We start from the raw sequence: 19,004 nt of genomic DNA on the forward strand, positions 1-19,004 counted from the left end.
GATTAAAAGATATATTTTATTTTTAGAACAGTATATCATAAGAGAAGAAAACATTGGCTCTGATTTAGAGGTGGCTGGTAATGGGCCAGCCGTGGTGTGTCCACCATAGACTTTCTGCTGGTTCATCAGAGAAGTATCCTCTAACGTTAGAGTTAGCTAATCCCACACAAATTGAGGACAGTTCAATAACAGGCAACTTCAAATCGAGCCACATGGCCTCACTTAAACTGTGATGTTGAAGTTCAATTGCTTAAAAAAAAGTAAAAATTAGAGATTCTCATATTGGACATCGACGGTGTTAGTCACAGATGTGAAAAGCTGCTGACCATGTGAGCCATGGAGCCAAAGACAAAAAATCTGCAACCCACCTGCAAGTAGACCCGGTACCAACAAGATGTTTGAAAAATGCGATCAGCATATTCTGTGCTTCTACTTAATTCACACAGTTTCACTCCTGGGGCATAGTTTTATGTTGTGCCACAGATTACCAGAAGTATACATAGTTAGGATTGGTAATATCTTGTTCTAAAAGTGTGATACATGTCACAGAAGATGTAGTCTACGTATTCACACCATGGACCAAAGAATGAGGTACCTCACACCTGAAATACTGCATGCTAACTTCAAATATCATGGATCTCCATTGACATACAGTAAATATAAAGAGAGCAGAGTCATTCCAGAATCATGCCAGATCATAGCAATCATGTGTTGTTTACTGCACAATTTGCAGAACCTTATAATACTAACCTGAAGCATTAATTTGTGGCTTTGGCTGGTTTTGAGGGCACTGATAAAATTTGAAGGAAAGCTTATTACATTTTGCAGATATCCTAGAAGAATGAATTTGTTACAAAGGCAAGTCCAGAGTGCACGGTCAAAATGGGAGGGACAGTTGGTTAAGTTCTCCAAGGAGCCCAATGTTGTCTAAAAGAAAAAAAAAGATCTTAGTTAAAGATGTATTCTGCTGCACACCAGAGCTCATATCTGTTTTTCATTTATTGTGGAACATAGCATTATCTACCCCAACTCAACTGATCAACAGATTTATTGTTGGCATTGTAGATGCAGTGCAGTGCAGTGCAATATACTCATCACCAGTGGGAGCCACATGGCAATCATATTCAGCAATTGCAGCAAATGCACGCATAAAGTACATCATGCACATTGTATTTGACATGTGTTTACAAAACAAAATCTTCTTGATAAGCCAAAGTAAAAATTATGATATAAATAATTTTTTTTAATTGCCTTTACTGGTTTTTAGGTACATAAAATAGCTGCATCAAGTATTGTAAGATAATTATGAAACATGTATGGTGACTACAAAAATTAGATCCATACAAGTCTATTTCGTCTTCAAGTACAGTCTGTAAAGGACAAGTAGAGTGCAATATACATAGCCAGCAGTAATTAATACATTGAGGTATGAAGAGGACTCTCTATATTGGTTGTGTTGAAGACGTGGGGGGGGGGGGTTATTCAGTCACGTCTTTGTCTAGAGAGTGTAGGTATACACGGAAGGACGACCAAATATCCCTGGGGCATGATGCAAGGGGTTGTAGATTGCCATAGTCTCCCCGCATGTTTTCACTTCTGCTCATGCTTTTGAGTCACTCTTTAACAGTAGGAGGTCTGGGCCCACCCTAGCTCAGGAATATTTCCCTCATGCCAAGTAATAATGCAACAGAAACTAGCCAGCAGATTGCCTGGGGTATGTCATAGGTGTAACCTAACAGAGCAACCATTGGATTGGGAGCCATCTTGTAATCTGTCATGTTGGAGATCTGGATATATAAATTTTCCCAATAGTGAGCAATCACCGGACATGTCCATGTTAGGTGGGCAAAATCGGTTCCAGGGTATGACATTTCAGACATTTATCGGGTCTGGGGGTTCGAACTTTGCAATATCTGCTTGGGAGAAATAGCACATGTGGAAATATTTAAAGTGTATCCATTTATGTCTTTGGTTAATGGAAATGCGTTTTATTTGTGTGCAGCAGTAGCCCCATATTTGGTCTGCAATAGGAGCCCCAAGTTCCTTCTCCCGGACCTTCCGCACCCGGGATATTACGTCTGGTTTTAGGACCAGGGAATCTTGGTATAACCTAGATGTCATATGTCCGCCATCTGATGTAGGTCCTTCGACAGGTTTGTCCTGGCACACATTCTGATATAGAGACTTATATAGCTCTATTAGCGCCTAACTCACTTATGTAGGAGTTTTGCAGCAGCTCGGAGTACTTGAAGCTCCGTTATAGACCCCCGGTTCTTTTTGTTGTTAGGATTATAGTTAGGGGGATACGAACTGGGCAGGTCTTTAAATTTCCCTCAGACCCTTCTTCAATTGTTTGTGTTTTACCGCCATCTGATGGCTCAATCACTACAGACAAGGGTGTGAAGTCTTCTGGAGGGATTGGATAGGTGGGTATAAGAGATTTAAAGGAGCTCTGGAGCCTTTTAAAGACAGAGAGGTCCATTTATGATGCATTTGGCGGCCACATGTCGCCTGATAATTGTATGACGTGTCCATTGAGGAACAGGTCGCCAAGGGTGGACATTAAGTATCTGTGAAGTGTACTTTTGACCAATGTCTCCTTCTGGGTGGTATCCAGGGATTATCTGCGATGGGGATGACGTCGGAGTACAGGGGACCGCCCTGTAGCATATGTCGCAACCTGCGCCATGGCCAGCAGGTTGTGGAAACTGTCTGTATGTCCAACATTTTGAATGGGATGCCCCGAGTCAGTATCTGTGAGTGGAGGAAGCCGTCCAGCTGAGCGCGTTCTGGGCGTATGTATGGTATGCGTGCGTCAGGGTAGTACCAATGATATGTGTAGATACAGAGGCAGATGTCAGGTACCGCAAGACCTCCATGCTTATTGGAATGTGTCAATGACTCCCAGCGCACCCAGGGGCGCCCCCCGCCCAGGTCAGTCACAGCAGAATGCCACGTAGATTGCCAAAGAAGTAATGTGTGAGCAGGATGGGGGTGGTAGTGAACAGATATAAAAAGCATGGTAGCACAACCATTTTAAGAATAGCCACACGTCCCATCAATGAAATAGGCAATTTTACGTATTGTTCAAATTGTGCGTTTAGGATGGCCAATGCCGGTCCATAATTGGGCTGGAGGACCTGATCTCTATCCCTATGTATTTGGATACCCAAATATTTAGTGCAGTCAGTGGTCCATCTGAGGGGGTATTCCGTCGGTAGGATTGGGTGGCATCCGTGAGCGGGAAGACCTCCGTCTTTGCCCAGTTGATGCAGAGTCCTGAGAGTCGACCATAGCTGGCTATGTCCTGCATGAGCGGGGGTAGGTTATCCCTGGGGTGTCGCATAAACAGAAACATTTTGTCTGTGTATAGCGATAGTAGCAATGGGCAATATGTAAGTTGCATTCTGCTGTGTATGTGTCTGTCCTGCAGTGCCCTTACCAGTGGATCCATTGCAATTATAAAGAGTAGGAGGGAAAGTGGGCATCCCTGTATAGTGCCCCGAAATATTGGGATCGCGTCTGTGAGCATGCCGCTTTTTCTCAAACAGGCTGTGAGTTTGGTATATAGTAGCATAATCAATGCAAGAAACGGTGGGGGAATGCCTGGTTATCTCAGAATGGCTCTTAAGAGAAGCCATTCAAGTGAGACGAAGGCCTTTTCCGCATGCAGCATGGCCACCGCAGCTGGTGTGTCCGGTGCCACCTTAGTGAGCACTGCAAATAGTGTCCGCAGATTGAGGGAAGTTGCGCGGTGTGGGACGAATCAGCCTGGGCTGGTGAAATGATTTGCTCCATCAGCAATGCCAGTCTGTTGGCCAGTGCTTTGGCAGGTATTATATTATAGAGGTTAAATAGCGATAATGGGCGATATGAAGTGCATTTTCTGGGATCTTTGCCTTGTTTCAATATTATCATGAAAATTGCCTCTCGGAGTGTCAGCAGCAGTTCGCCGGTGCTTAAAGATTTGTTATATAGCGCGAGGAGCTGTGGGACGAGTAGTTCTTTAAATGTCTTATAAAAGGTACCAGTCAGCCCTCCCAGGCCTGGCACCTTGGAGGGACCTAAGGCGGTGATAGCTTGTGTTCTGTGTTCCAGCATCAACGGTTCACTAAAGAACTCCTGCTGCCCGTTTGACAGCCAAACCATAGCTAAGTCCTCGAGGTAGGAGGTCATCACTGTGGGATTGTAAGTGGCGTTAGAGGTGTAGAGGTTTTGATAGTATGTTTTGAATTCATGCAGGATGTTTTCGCTGCCTGTGAAAGCGGCTCCCATATCTGAGCATATCCTGGCTATGTAGTTCTGCTGTCCGTTTGGGTGTAATAAGCACGCCAGTGTGCGACCAGGTCACTCCCCCTCCCCATAACGTTGTGCCCTAGCATGTTTGTCCATGTATTAAATCTTCCTATCCGCCAAGTCCTGGAACTCCGTAGCGAAGATATTTTGTTGGTGTGTCCGGTCCTTATCCCCCTCCCCCACTGTCTGGTCTGTGACATGAAATGCCTTCTCAGTTTTCTGCACTTGAGTGTGAACATCACATAGTATGACTGTGTGTTCGGAAATGCACACTTAGCCGATATAGGCCTTGAAGGCTTACCACAGGGTTACTTGTGTGGATACGGATACGGTGTTTAAATCAAAATATTCTGTAATAGAGGACTGTAGTTCATTGTGGAATACAGGCTCTAGCAGGGCTTCTCCTCTGAATCTCCAGCTGAAGGCCATGGGGCAACTTCATGGGATTCTCATTTATAACAGGACTGGGCTATAGCCAGAATGTTTTCAGGGAAGGACGGAGATCCTGCTGAGCCTTTGATGGACAAGCGATGAAAGAAACCAGTAGTCTAGTCCAGTCCAGACAGCGTGGGGGGACGAGTAGAATGTGAAACCAGGAGTACATCGGCAGTGGGTACGCCAGGTGTCTAATAGTGAATATAAATCAGTAAGTTGGCTGAATGCTTCCCAGGTGTGAAGCTTGTGAACTGGCTGTGTACTGGTTGTATCTATCTGTGGGCAGTGTAACATGTTCAGGTCACCTCCCAATATCCAGTGGTCATTTCTAGGCGAGTATATAGTTCCTAGAAAAATTCAGGGTCATCAACATTGGAGAGGCCTATATATTGACTATTTGGATCCTTCGGTCTGCCAATGTACCCTGGATATATTGATATCTGCCGTTGGGGGTCTGAGTATTGAGCCGTGAGGGTAAATGGCACACTCTTGTGGATCAGTATGCAGGTGCCCCAGGAAGTACGAACTGTAGTAGGAGAAGTACCTATGATTTTCCACTGATTGGCAAAAGGGGGATCAGTGCATGGAGACAGATGGGTCTCCTGCAGCAGAGTGATTTTAACATTGTGCTTAGCTAGGTAGGAGAGCACTTGCTTCCCCTTCCGTGGGTTGTTAATGCCATGGATATTCCAGTATATAAGCGTAAGTTCTACTGTCTTCGACTTGTCATGGGGAGTGCTACCTAAGGGTATATTTTGATTCTATATCAGTTGCGTCGTCGTAGTGACGTGTGGTTGGAGACATGTGCAATGGCGCAAGACAATTTATAGCATAACTGCACAGGATTAACATCAATGCGTCCACATCCCATAGGTTCGTCCTCCTTCACAGGCAGGCCTGAGATGGTTGTGTTCCTGTAAGGGCTCCAGATGCAGCCTCGGTGAATGTCCCTGGGAGGGTGGTGACCAGCTGGGCGAGGATGGGGAATGGGACCAGGGGGAGCTGGTGTGCACATTGGTGGGACCCAGCGGTCCCGGCCTCAGGCTCGGCCATGGTCACTGTCGCCATGGGGCCTCTGAGGCTCCCTCTCCTTCTCCGTGTTTTCAACCCTGGGAGTCGTCTCACTGTATCCCGCTGTTTCTCAGAGGTCCATGTAGGGTTTTCCTGGATTCTGTGACCAGTTGTGCATAGTTAACAATGGTGTTTGCTGCTGAAGACGGACTGCCTGTGCCAGAGCCTTACAAGAACGCGGACATCTTGGTGGTGGTCGTGGCCACGCCCGTCTGAGGATATAAATTAAATATTATGTTTCATAGTTTTCAAAATGCACCTCATCCATCTGAATGATTTAGAAGATCAAACAGTAAGGCCTCATTAAGAGGTCCTCAGTTAGACTGCTAGGTTGTCTACTTAGTGAGTCAAACATCTCATCCTCCAGCATGGTTGAAGCTGTCTCTATTGAAAACCCTGAATTCAATACCACCTTGCCTCTCCTGCAAGGTGCAATTGTCATCACTAATGCGGTCTCCAAAATTATACCCTGCAACAAGAGGTACATTCTCTGTACCCACATTAAAAATATCCTGGCCATGTAGATATGTACATTTTGAGTATTTTCTGTATCAGGCAATGATAGTTCACATGGGAGAATTGAATCATAAACTGTGGTGCGCTCAATAGATGAATTCCAACTATAAACACTTGTGTTTAAAATAAATTCTACAATCACTTTATGCTTTATTCCATCATGTTTTATGCCAACACATATCTTTCCTTTATCTCTGTAAAAACTTCTTCTGGGCTAATATAAAGACCCAAATAGTAACAATATATGGTATCTCCAAAATGGAATTATAAAATATGATGTATGGTATCACTGCTCCAATTATGATCAAAGGTTATTCAGTTTAATGTTATATAGTGACATATTATAATAATGAGTGATTGGTACACCCTCAGTTTCTGTATATTTGCACATAGAGAATGGTGAATCTAGTGCTTTTTTATCAGACCAAGCTTTTTCAAAATGTATGTTTAAGTGGCACCACTGGGCATGGTGACATACCACTGTCTAAGATTGGGGGTCCGCTCAATGCAATTTCCAGCAATTGTATTGCTGCTCATTTGTCTTCCCCATCTTGGAGTTAGTGATGACTCCTCTGCCTGGAACAATGCCTTTGACTGCACAATAATGTACCTGAATGAAGGAAGGGCATATTTTTCTTGTTGGCTGGTGTATTACTGTCCACTGCTAAACCTGGCCCTAAGTTTTAACTTTACAGAACTGTTTCCATGGCTAAGTCACTGTACCTGGATATCTGGTAGCTGTAAGACAACAGGGATGACCTCAAACCTCTTTTTATGCATCTTGTTGCAAATTGTGGCAGTCCATAGTTCAAAATCCTATAGGATGAAAAGAGGTAAAATATGTTGCCAATGGTTTTCTTTCTCAACTTAAAATCTACACTACTACTATTCTCTTACACAAAACATAGCTATAAATATGCTGAAACAGGCTCAATTACTTCTATGTAAATGTAGATTTTAGAAAGTGCTCAGCATTTCTTGACATGATATTTTGAAACAGTGCATCATTAGTAGAGCAAGCAGCATTTCATTTGTCAAAATCAATTAATGAAAGCTATTAAAACACCAAACATGTGCCTAAAAACTGGTTGTGTCTGTAGCTTGGCTTTTGGCGACTGTGTACATTTGAAAATAGAGACATTTCCACTGAATGAACAGAAAAGGGTTAACATTTAAATTAGCAGCACTGCAAAATCATGTCCTAAAATCTATACTACTAGAGGCTTGATGTGGGATTGAAATATTGGCAATATGGGTACATTTTCCACTCAAACTCTATGTGGCAGATCTGGGAAACACACTTTTCAACTACTGCTCTTTCCACTTCAAAATGCAGACATTGTCCTGCTAGGCAAGACCAGTTTAGAATTGTAATTAATGTATCTGAGCTTCATTCTTCTTGGGATCTCAATAAGATAAGAATAAATTCAGATAAAACTAATATATTAATCTTTGGCATAAAAGTTTTTAAAAAAACAGGGATCTGGCATCTGAATGGTCAATCAGTGGTGAGAGCAGTCGTGTACAAGTGTTTGGGAGTCTGGTATCACGAGAGAGGTGGCCATCCTCCGCAGTTAGCAAAAATCTAACTGAAGTGACCTTTCCTAAAGCTGACATTTGAAAAATATTTTTAGTTATAACATTTTATGAAATATACAGGCAGAGAGCAGTAAGTATATAAAGGGAATAGGTGTATTCATCACTCCAAGAAATGAAAAAGAAACACATTTTGTAACCACAAAATGACACAGCAAGGACATCATAAAACCCAACCCCAAATCACCCCTCCTGTCCATAAGCTGGGAAATATCACACACTGTGGTTGGAGCAATGCAGGGGGGCTAACCGACTCATAAATACCTATAACAGCAGCATCTTCCACTATACTAATCACTCAATTCCCAACAATTAAATTGAAGCACATTACACAGTGTTGAGGATTGGCTTATAAAAGCGTAGGGGTTCCAAGACATTTTTTGGTTTTGCCACCTTGGGAAGGGTGTTAGCATGGGTCACAACCCATTCCACAAGGTGTGATATCCTTTAGCCAGTCTTAGAAATGGTGTGCTTTGCAACTACCCAGTGCCATTGCCACTCGCTGCTTAGCAAGCAATATCATCGTAGAAAATTAGCTGTTCATTTTATATTGGCTATAGAAATTGTTTTTAATAACTACACATTTTAGGTGGGTCTGTTAGAAGATCTCTGCTGACTGACAGCCCATAGGCTGAAATCCTATGAAACTGACATAGGTTTAAAAACCTGTGTTCACATTTCTTGCTCCACATTCTATAATCCACAGGGATATTATTTTGTTGAACTGTAACAAAGGTTTAAATGACAAGCAATATCTAGTCTATTGACCATAGTGGACCTTATCAAACCTATATTAAAATGAGTCTTCAAAATGACCTAACTTTACTAGAGTTTTACATTGTACAGGTAAAACAAGTTTGCTGTTTCACTAATTCCATACCAACTTGTCAATTTTGTTTTATGAAAATGTGTAAATGAAAGTAAGATACCTCATAATACATGGTTTAAACAGCTTGGTAAGGAAACTCACATTACTTTAAAAGAAAATCTTCATGACTCTGTGATGGATGGTTGAGTTAATGTGCTATTTTGTAAAACCTTTGGTATGCATTGATTAAACAACATATATACTTTATAAATAACAGAAAGAAATATCTAAACTATACACCTCATCTATATTATGGTTATATTTGTGTAAAAGACTGTGAGACGGATGCACAGACACTAAGGTAGTTTTAGAATAGAAATGCAGAAGCACAAGTATGGCTTGCAGGTGTGAATTTAAAGATCTCATATACAAGTAGGAAAATGCCAAAATTGTACATTTGGATACAACATTTTCTGAAATAAAGTGTGATCTTATCAAAACACTTTACCCACATGTGGACTAATGGGTCAGTGAAAGTACAAAATGGAAAATTGTTGATTTTACAGGATAAATCCTGCTCATTAACCATCTTTCACACTGATCTCAATGGATACTGTAATTAGCCATTAGTTACAAACAAAGTCAGGGCTTTTCAGAAATTATATAATATCATGTGAATCACGTTATTCATAGAACAAATGGCAGAGCTTCTCAGTACTGACCTGTATCATTGAGGTTGAGCGTCTATGTCCACGGCTAGGTCTGGGTAAACAGTCAAAATGTGATGACAAGTCAAAGACATTTTTCAGAAATACCCATAACTGCAAATTGAAACAAAGTAAATTGATCATCATCTCAAGTATATGACTGTCTAAAGAGCTTATGTCTATTTTTTTGGTTGTAGGGAAGGGTGCATCAACTAAATATTTACAATATTTTTCAAACTGAAGACTTAATTATTTTGAAGTTCAAAATGCTTCTAGAAAGTTGTCAGAATATCTATAGAATTGGGATGAGATGATATTAAAGCAGTGCATCATCAGGAAATCAAGACATATATTTGATTGCAAACCCATTGAATTGAAGCCATTGTAAATCAACAATACACCTAAAGTAGGTTTTCTTCTGTACCTGGGTGTATGACCACTGCTTGAGTTGGAAAATGATGACCCTTCCACCTTTCATGTTAGGCGTGAATAATGAATGAGCTGTACTGGCTGTCTCAGCCCCCAGTTTGAAATCCTATATAATAGAAATAGATTAAAAACCTGAGTTTATGTATTGATGCTACACATTCCAAAATCCACACTACGGGGCAGATTTACAAACCCTTTGAGCCACTTTTGCGTCACTTGCAACATGGGAAAAGTGACGCAAAAGTGGTGCAAGGGGCTTGTAAATCTGCCCCTACCTTTTTATCTGTAGACCACATGCAGTGGTTTAAATAAAAGACTGACTGCTCCAATGTATTTGATCTCATTTGACCTTATTTTAAATCTGTCTTCAAATGGGTTTTCAAAATTGCATCACCGGCCAGGAAATTTGCATTTGTTGGATTTCCGAAAGAGATTGATTTAGGATGAACGTTTTGTAGGTTACAAAAAAGATAAAAACATATCTACTGTGGCACATGTTCCATGAATTGGTACTGTGTTGTCCTCAAAAAAGTCAAAATGTAGAATAAATCTTTTAAACAATTTGGTATTGGAACAAACAATAATTCAGAGAATTTGAACATTCAAAACGACTATCTGTAACATGTAAAGGTTCATGTCATACTTTGAAAAAAGTCTGAAAAATCATTGAGGGAAAACGACTTTTTCAATTTATAGAAAGAAATGTACATCTCATGTATTCTTAATTATGCAAACAATACTGTTTTTTGCACCGTATTTTAGGTTTAGAAAAGCATTGCATGAGCAAAAACATGTTGTGTTTGCATGAATTTAAAGGGCCCAGGTGTTAGTATTTGGTCTCTGAATGATCTGGACATATGTGTGACTTTGACATCTATGGTCTACGGTACTAAAAGATGCACATTGCCAGCTCGATTCACAAAGGTAAAGTTAGACCAAACGTCTCATTAGACCAAAAGTCTAATTTACTACATTTCAGTATTCTCAAAGGTAAGTTCCCACTAGTAACGTTACTATTAGTAAACTTGCTCATAGTAAAGTTACTAGTGGTAAGTTTAGTGCTAGTAAAATTACTAGTAGTAACTTATTTTTATGAATAGTAAAGTTCGATTTTTGGTCTAACATTACCTTTTGTGAATCAGGCCCTTAGACTTTAAGTCTAAACTTAGACTTAAGGTCTAAACTTAGACTTAAGGTGTAAAGTTATACTTCAAGCATAAAGTTAGACTTCAGTTGTAAAGTTAGACTTTGGTCTAAGGTTATACGTCAGGTCTAAGTTTACCTTTATGAATCAGGCCCTCATTGTGTAGATCCTCCTCATGCACTCGCTTGTAGGTTATCACAAATTAATTGTGCATGGGCCCGCAGATGCACGTAGGTCCAAGTGAGTTGTCTAGTCTTAGTGAGACACTACTCATGTTCAGAGAATATACATAATATTGGATGAATTGCTTACCTTAATGTTCGGCCAGTGTGTTGGTCGGACAGCAAGAGCACTTCCCGTGCTCATGCTAGGGTTCTCAGTCAACATTTTTGGGTAACTTGTGCCAAGCAACTGTTTGAAATCCTAAATAATAAAATGAAAATGAGCAAACCTTCACTTGGTTTGGAGCAAATGTAAAACTATACCAAACTTCTTTTCCTTCACATTAAATGGTATGGCAAAACAATTTTCAGACTGGAGTACTGTACATCTCTTTAAATTGATTACATTTAATTTTAAGCCTACTTCACACTTATTTTAAGCTTAATTTGTGGTCTTCCAATACATATTGAATTGCTGTCAGGTACATAGAAATGTATATTTCCCAAATATATTTGTGAAAAAGCCTTTAATCCAGTTAATTCAATTGTAGTGGTGTGTCACTGAACTAATTGTCAGATGGTCTAGTCATGTTCCACATGCAATTCTTTCAAAATCTATTAATATGCATATTTTTTTTTAAAATACATGTAACATACATGTGCAAACAGAATCTACATTTCTTCGGTAATGGAGAGATTTTGACATGAGACACCAGTGTATGAGAAAGAATGTGTGCCTTGTTTTGCAAACAGTTGTGTAAAAATATATTTATAAGAGAGCAACACATTGGAAAAATGTAGAATTATATGTTAAAGGGAAATCCTTAGACTTGTGGAGTAAGCTATAAATCCTGCATTTCCATGTCTTGCATTGTTGAAGTATGTTCCATCATAATTATCTCTGCCATAGTTACCTTAAGTTAATTCTGGGGGCAGACTCTCAACAACAGAATTCTTTAATGGAGAAATTTGCACTTCCTTTTCATCGGGTTATAATCTATTGCTACTGAAATCTTTTTGATGCGTGGCTCTATTAGAGAAATGCTAAGATGAATAATAGGATTCAAACACAGTAACTCACTGCTCTGACCTAGAAACTGTTGAAAAACTGTTACTCACTGTTGCTACGTTACAAAGGAATTCTAGGCTGCTCTGGCAGGGCTCTCTAAGAGCCTGTCAAAACAGTGCTGGAAACCACAGAGCATAGCTTCTGAAAGAAAAGGCATATTTTCGACATGTCAGAGAGGCCATGTGATTTATGGTTCATCCATTAATCCTCTTCTCCTACATAGCAAGTGAAAACAGGTTTCGATGATTTGGGGGCCATACATATTCTAAAATTGTAGATGGATAAGAGGCGAATTATAGGGTTGTTTTTCACCTTGGAGTTTTGAGTGACTCTATAGACAAGTAAAGCTGCACTCTTGATGTTTGGTTGTTTTCACTCAGAACCCCTCTGTGAAAAACACCCCCATCATTTCCTGTTACCCATCTAGATTTCTCTATATATAATGCCCTGTTGTCCCTATTTAGAGAATTTTGGTATTCTTTGATCTTTTCAAATCATTTGTCATTAAATGACCCCTATAAGTGCAGAACCTTCAGTAGATTCTAAAGCTTTTTACAATTACCACTGATGGTAACAGGTGCAAGAAGGAGCAGGTCACATGTTAAAAAGATTCAATGAAAAAACCCATGCTCCCTGCCAGTCGTAAGAAGACTCAGCACCAAAAAGAAGTTCACAGAAGCATGACAGGCATTCCGATTTTTGCCTTTCCTTACACAATGTCACCCAAGTTTGCCACAAGGTGCCAGGACTGCTTGAAGAGTTGAGAACAGCTGTTGGCAAAGGGGTAAGGGTGTAAGAAATGTAACAAGAAACATACTCCATGTAGTAAGTGTATGCTTCTAATATCCAAGAAAACTTAGAACTTCACAAGATAAATGATACACACTAGCCACGTTTCTCAGCGATATTAACAGACATACACATTTATCATCAGATGTGCATATATCTAGTCACTTTCTAGAAATCAAACTAAGACAGATTTGCATATGGCTGGGTCTAATCTGAGGTGGCATGGTGGGCAGAAGTAGGATGGGTTAGAATGCTACTGGAGTGAATGTCAGTGGTAAGACTCATAGCAAGTATCCTCCCATCACCGTTTGTGTGTTTCATGTATCACCCTAATTGGCTGAGTGTATGTCCAGACACGGGTCTCTTGCTCACTGTCCTACTAGAACCAAGCTACATGTGAATAAACAGCCCAAATCAGGGCAAATCCAGTCTTGGGTTGCTTGTGTTGTAGTTCAGAGAGTCCCTGCCTTGGGAATTTGGGCTAAACTGTTCCTTTTGTAACAGGGTGAAGACTGATTTAATATGGCTGGGTCTAATCTGAGGGGGCATTTTGGGCAAAAGAACGAAGGCTTGGAATACTACCCGATCATTTGCCATTGGTCAGATTTATTGCAAACATCCCCTTTGATCCCCTTTTATGTGTGTGATGTATTGCCCTAAGTGGCCATGCGTATGCACAGATATGGGTCCCTTGCTCTCTGGTCCACTGGAACCCAGCTACACTGGTTTGAAGAGCCCCAATTCGGGTGAAACCGGTTTTGGGCTGCTTGAATTCTGGTCATCAGAAGACCTGGCTGAGCACTTTGGACTGAATGGTTCCTATTGGAGCTTGGTCAAGACTGATTTGCATATGGCTGGGTCTAAGCTGAGATGGCATGGTGGACAAAAACATTTTGGAGTTTAATGCTAACCAGAGCTATTATAAGTGGTTACACTTACATTAAGCATATTCCTATCAGCTTTTGTGTGTTCAATGTACTGCTCTAAGTGGCCATGGGTATGCCTAGATGTGGCTCATGTTTACTGTGCCAATGGACCCAAGCTACACCTCACTCAAGTGCCTCAATCAAGTCAAAACCGTTCTTGGGTTGGTTATATTCTGGTTCAGAGTATACCCAGATTGGCTGTTCGAGCTGGATTGATCCTATTGATTTTGGCTGATTTGCATATGGCTGGGTCAAATTTGAGGTGGCATGGTGGCCAAAGGAACGATGGGTTGAAATGCCACCCAATCAATTGCCAGTGGTTAGACTTATAGCAAGCAGCCTTCCATCATAATGTATCGCCCTATGTGGCCAAAGGTAGACCTAGTCGTGGGTCCCTCACTCGCTGTCCCACTGAAATCAATGACTGAAGAGTCCTAATCAGGGTGAAACCAGTCTTGGGTTGCTTGTTTTGTGGTTCAGCAATGACCTGGGTTTCCAGTTTGGGCTGGACAGTTCCTATTTGAGCTGGGTGAAGACTGAGTTGCAGATATATCGGTTTTAACTGAGGTGGCAATGTGGATCCAGGAACGATGGACTGAAATTTAAAAAAGAGCATTTACAAGTGATAAGACTTACTGAAAGCATATTCCTATCACCTATGGTGTGTTTCATGTTCCGCTCTTAGAGGCTGAGGGTATGCCCGAACATTGGTGCTTTCTCACTCAGCCACTGGAATCAACGTGCACCCCACTGAGGAACCCCAATCAGGGTGAAACAGGGTCTTGGGTTGCTTAAGTTCTGGTTCAGAGAGGACCTGCATTGGCAGTTTTGGCTGGACTATTCCTAGTTAAGCAGAGTCAAAACTGACTTGCACATGGCAGTGTCTAATCTGAGGTGGCATGATGGGCAAAATAATGATGGGTTGAAGTGCTTCCCTGAGGTATTGGCAGTGGTTAGATATAGTGCAAGCCATCTCACATTGTCTTATATGTGTGTCCGCCTGATTCATCAGCCTTTTTTCTAGCTGAAAGTAGATTTGCAGTTCATCAGATTGCATTTGCAGGTTCACCTGGTGTTACCTCAGGAATTGTGTCAATTAATACAAGTAAATGTTGAAGGGCAGGCATGGAAGTGATGACCCTTATTATTCTCTGAAAATACATCGTCTGTAGTATTGATTTAATGGACTAAATTCAGCGCTTTTGGCTGAATCTGGTGAGAAATGACCTAAATAATTTCAAGGTTGAAACCAGTGCTTAATTTGAGCCAGTGGTTTCGGGTGCTCGGTACCTGCACTTAATACCAGCACCGGCACTTATGACGGTCTGCCACATTGTGGGGATGTCTGTCTAATTGTGAATTAAGCACAGCAACAGTTGTTTTGCTATTCAATAAACAATAAAAAATGAATGATACCTGCCGCACAAAGCATTGGTATAGGTTTGGGCCACCTGGATTAATCTCAATTGTCACACATGAATGAGTGTGGTGGTAAGTACGTGAAGGAGGGAGCTTGATTGTTGATGTTGTTATGATTCATCATTAAGCTTTATTTCGACTGTTCAAGTCATAAAAGCTGCACACAACTTACATAGTAAAACATTGTTAAAAATATAAAAGAAGAAGAATTCAAACAAGACAACCCACAATAGACATGCAAAAATGTATATCTCAAAATGTTGATTTGACAGCAAATTACCTGCATGGCTAAAGCATGTTAGACCAATGTGATCAAAATTGCATAGGTTGTTCAGTTCAACTACTCACAACAGTTAGAAAAAAAAGCACACCCCTGTAACAACCAGCAAATGCATACCTTATCTGTTCGACAGTAGCCAGTTGAGAGTAATACATCATAAAATCTTTCGTGAATTTAAAAATAAGATTCAATCATTAAAAACGAGTGTGGAATATAAAAACTAGTGAAGGATGGTAAAAGCATCAAGCAGAGGATGTCACGTGGTTGACCTTAAGGTCCCACCCTAGCAATCAGGTTATGAAATCAATCTACCATAAAGTGCTTGTGCAACATCTAAAACATGTGGGGTTAACCTAAGTTTAGTCACTGGGACCCAAAAGGCAACTCCAACTACGGGTCAACCTAGTCATTACTAAGATGATCTCATAAGTGCCTTCTTTCTAATGCCCTACATGTGGTTTAGGCAAAAAGGGGCCTGGCATCCGACTTCAGTATGCGAAGTGCATCGCAGTCGGGCTGCATATAAGCAGAACATGCAAACAGCACATGGGCTATGGACTTCACTGGGGCGTTGCAACCGGGGCAATTGCTTAAACTTGAAGAGTTAGGGTGCCACTTAGCTGAAACCTCGCCCACAGGAAGGGCAACAAACCCGAAGTGAATGTATAGCGTTCTTTCCTGGGGGACCTGGATTATGTGTAGATCGGGTTCCAATGATCTAACCTGTTTATGGAGCAAAAATTCCTCTGTAAGTTTCCCCAGAGTATGCTTGGGACGCTCATGTTGCTCCACCCATTCCAGTAGTATTGCTTCTGGACCTCTTTTTGTAGCAGGGTGGGATTTTGCTTGTCCCAAAGGCCCTTGAGCCCGATATCTGACACCAAATTCCTGACATTTTTAATCCACCCTACCTTATTGCACGTGTCATCATCATCAGAATAACTTTATTTCGATTCATACTATAGAATCATAAAAGTATACATATATTTAAAAGGTCCATTTAACATATTAAAAAGACATAAAATTCATCTTGGACTCCACAGTACATAATACATATTGGGATCAGGATACTTTTAAGGATAAACAATTTAACTGTTTCAGTATTTTATAAAGTGCATGTAGAATTTAATTGTCATATCCACATAATGGTCTTTTTATCAGTGACACCACAAGGAGTACCATTCAATAGCGGTTTCTAATGGCAAGGGCCACTCTAATAAAGCCAAGTACTGCCCTACATATCACTGGGGTTGAAAGGGACAGTAGGTGGTCATAACCTTCTTTATAAAAACGGGAACCAAGTGATAATAAAACAGGTTTAATAAACTGGTTTCTCGGGTCCCTATATAAAGCACAAAAAAGGATATGGTGCAGAGTATTTTGAGAAACCCTAAGTGTCAAGAAGGGCAACCTCTGCCAGGGCTACCGCAAAGGGCAGTAGCTCCGGTGTCCTCATAATGTGTGCCCAGTAAAGCGGCGGGCTGAGCTTCGCTCTGTCACTAATAGTGCGTCTGCCCATATCAAACATTAGTGGTGTGAGCAGGGTAGTTTGGGGAAGCATCACGAGGTTCCTGAGAAATTTATTCTCTGAGGTACTAAGCTTGGGTGTCTTATTAAAGCCCCACAACTCTGCGCTATACAGTGCTGCACTATCTGCCTTCAAATCATAGACCTGCGAGGCGGCAGTAACCGGTCTACTATCTGAGGAGCGATGTTCCCTCCCTAGTACTCCGGTGACACGCTTGTGGCCCAGTAACATCTTGGTTACCTGAGGATTCCAGGACATTCTGTCTGAGAGGCGTACACCCAGGTAGTCGATGGTACCGACTCTTTCAAGGGGGATCCCATCTAGCACTACACTGCCTTTTTTTTTTTGAAAACCTTAATTTAACATTTGCAATCAAATACAAACACGGGCCTACAACCCCCAGGGCTGGCCGCTAAGCAGTTCAGTACGGTATTACAATCCAACTTCAGACCCAGTTTCCCTGGGGAGCATAGTAACTCCATCCACTAAGCGCAGCGGTTGCAAAGGCAGTTCAATTCGGAAACAGGATAGAAGGTTTTCATTTTATAATATAAAATAGAAAGGATCAGGTGTCGTACAGTGTCTTGGATCACAAAAGGGGGCGAGCAGAAGAACGACGTGTCCACAATAAGTTCGCTATCATGTAAGTCAGTAACGTTAAGACATGCGACATCAGGATAAACCAGCATCGTTATTGTCCGCCCCACAGCACCAAAACCTCGGAGAAGTCAAGGCACAGATGTAGAAATAAGGATGTAGAGAAAGCCGAACCCACTACACTAACCCGGAAAAGGAAAAAGAAAGAAAAGGCCAGAGAAGAGAAAGAAGAAAAAAGAGGCCATAGAACAAAGATAAAAACGAGACTCCCACCCCCACACCCCCCCACCCTGCACCCCTGCAGATGACTACGGCCACCCCCCTCGCAGCGTGCCTGTCGCCCAGTAACCAGAGCCCGAAATATAGAAAGAAAAGGGAAAGAAAGGAAAAGGAAAAGAAACCCCACCCAAAAGGGGAAATTGGAGGAGGGCATAGTTCTACGGACTCCCGGTCTCCTTCCCCCTCGTAGCCAGCCCTGCCCCGGATTCCGTTAGGTCAATAAAACAATCCCGTTAACCACAGTACCACAATGAGAAACCCAGACAATAATCTCAACCCTGGCCCCGTCGATCGAATTCACTGAAGTCGTCAATTAAGGAAAGCTCTTTCCACAAAATATCACAAAAGTCAGCAGAACAGGAGTACACAGATGTAGATGGCTGGTACCACTGTTGCCCCTCCCTGCCTCCGAAGCCAAGCTTTACCCCATCCGCCATCTTGAAAGACCAATGGGGGAAGGGAATCGACACGGTCCGAAACAGCTTACAATACAAAGTAGAAGGTTCCAAAATGGGGACGGCATGTAAATGTTCCGAGGGGTACAAAATCGGGGGTTCCAACGGTTCAATTGGGTGTCCAGGCACATTACAGTCAGGTAGATCCACTGCAATAAGGGCAAACACTGCTTCCAACGCCGGGTCCGAATACACCTCCGAAGCATCTATTGAAAAGCGGGCTGGCTGTCGGGTCGCAGGCGTCGAGTCAGGATCCGGTCTCAAGCCTGTGATTCCATCCGTCGCAGACAACAAACTGCAAGTCTGGACTTTGATAGTTCCCTGAAGTGCCACGAGTGCCTCCAGCACCGTCCGCAATGACGGGCCAGTTCGAGCCTGCTCCGCTAGACTCCTTTCGTCCTCCGACATGGTGTTCCCCACGGAGAGGCGCCTTCTCCGGGGCAAGATTAGGCGGAGCAGGAGTAAGCCATGAGGGACTGACGGTCAGCGAGCAGTAGTA

General features: G+C 41.8%; 1 protein-coding gene across 1 annotated transcript in view; it reads right to left on the bottom strand.

Annotated features, from left to right (window-relative positions):
• Window positions 1–19,004, bottom strand: part of LOC147692454 (uncharacterized) — a 175,976-nt gene that overhangs the window by 22,508 nt on the left and 134,464 nt on the right. Inside the window, exons 6-10 of the mRNA XM_086938656.1 lie at window positions 11,315–11,425; window positions 9,854–9,964; window positions 9,445–9,543; window positions 7,042–7,134; window positions 751–927 (exon numbers count right to left, since the gene is read on the bottom strand). Of these exons, the coding sequence (XP_086794782.1) occupies window positions 751–927; window positions 7,042–7,134; window positions 9,445–9,543; window positions 9,854–9,964; window positions 11,315–11,425 (591 nt within the window). The remainder of the gene's footprint in view (window positions 1–750; window positions 928–7,041; window positions 7,135–9,444; window positions 9,544–9,853; window positions 9,965–11,314; window positions 11,426–19,004) is intronic.

This window comes from Lissotriton vulgaris, chromosome 9 (genome assembly GCF_964263255.1).
Source record: "Lissotriton vulgaris chromosome 9, aLisVul1.2, whole genome shotgun sequence".
In the NCBI taxonomy this organism is placed as follows: domain Eukaryota; kingdom Metazoa; phylum Chordata; class Amphibia; order Caudata; family Salamandridae; genus Lissotriton; species Lissotriton vulgaris.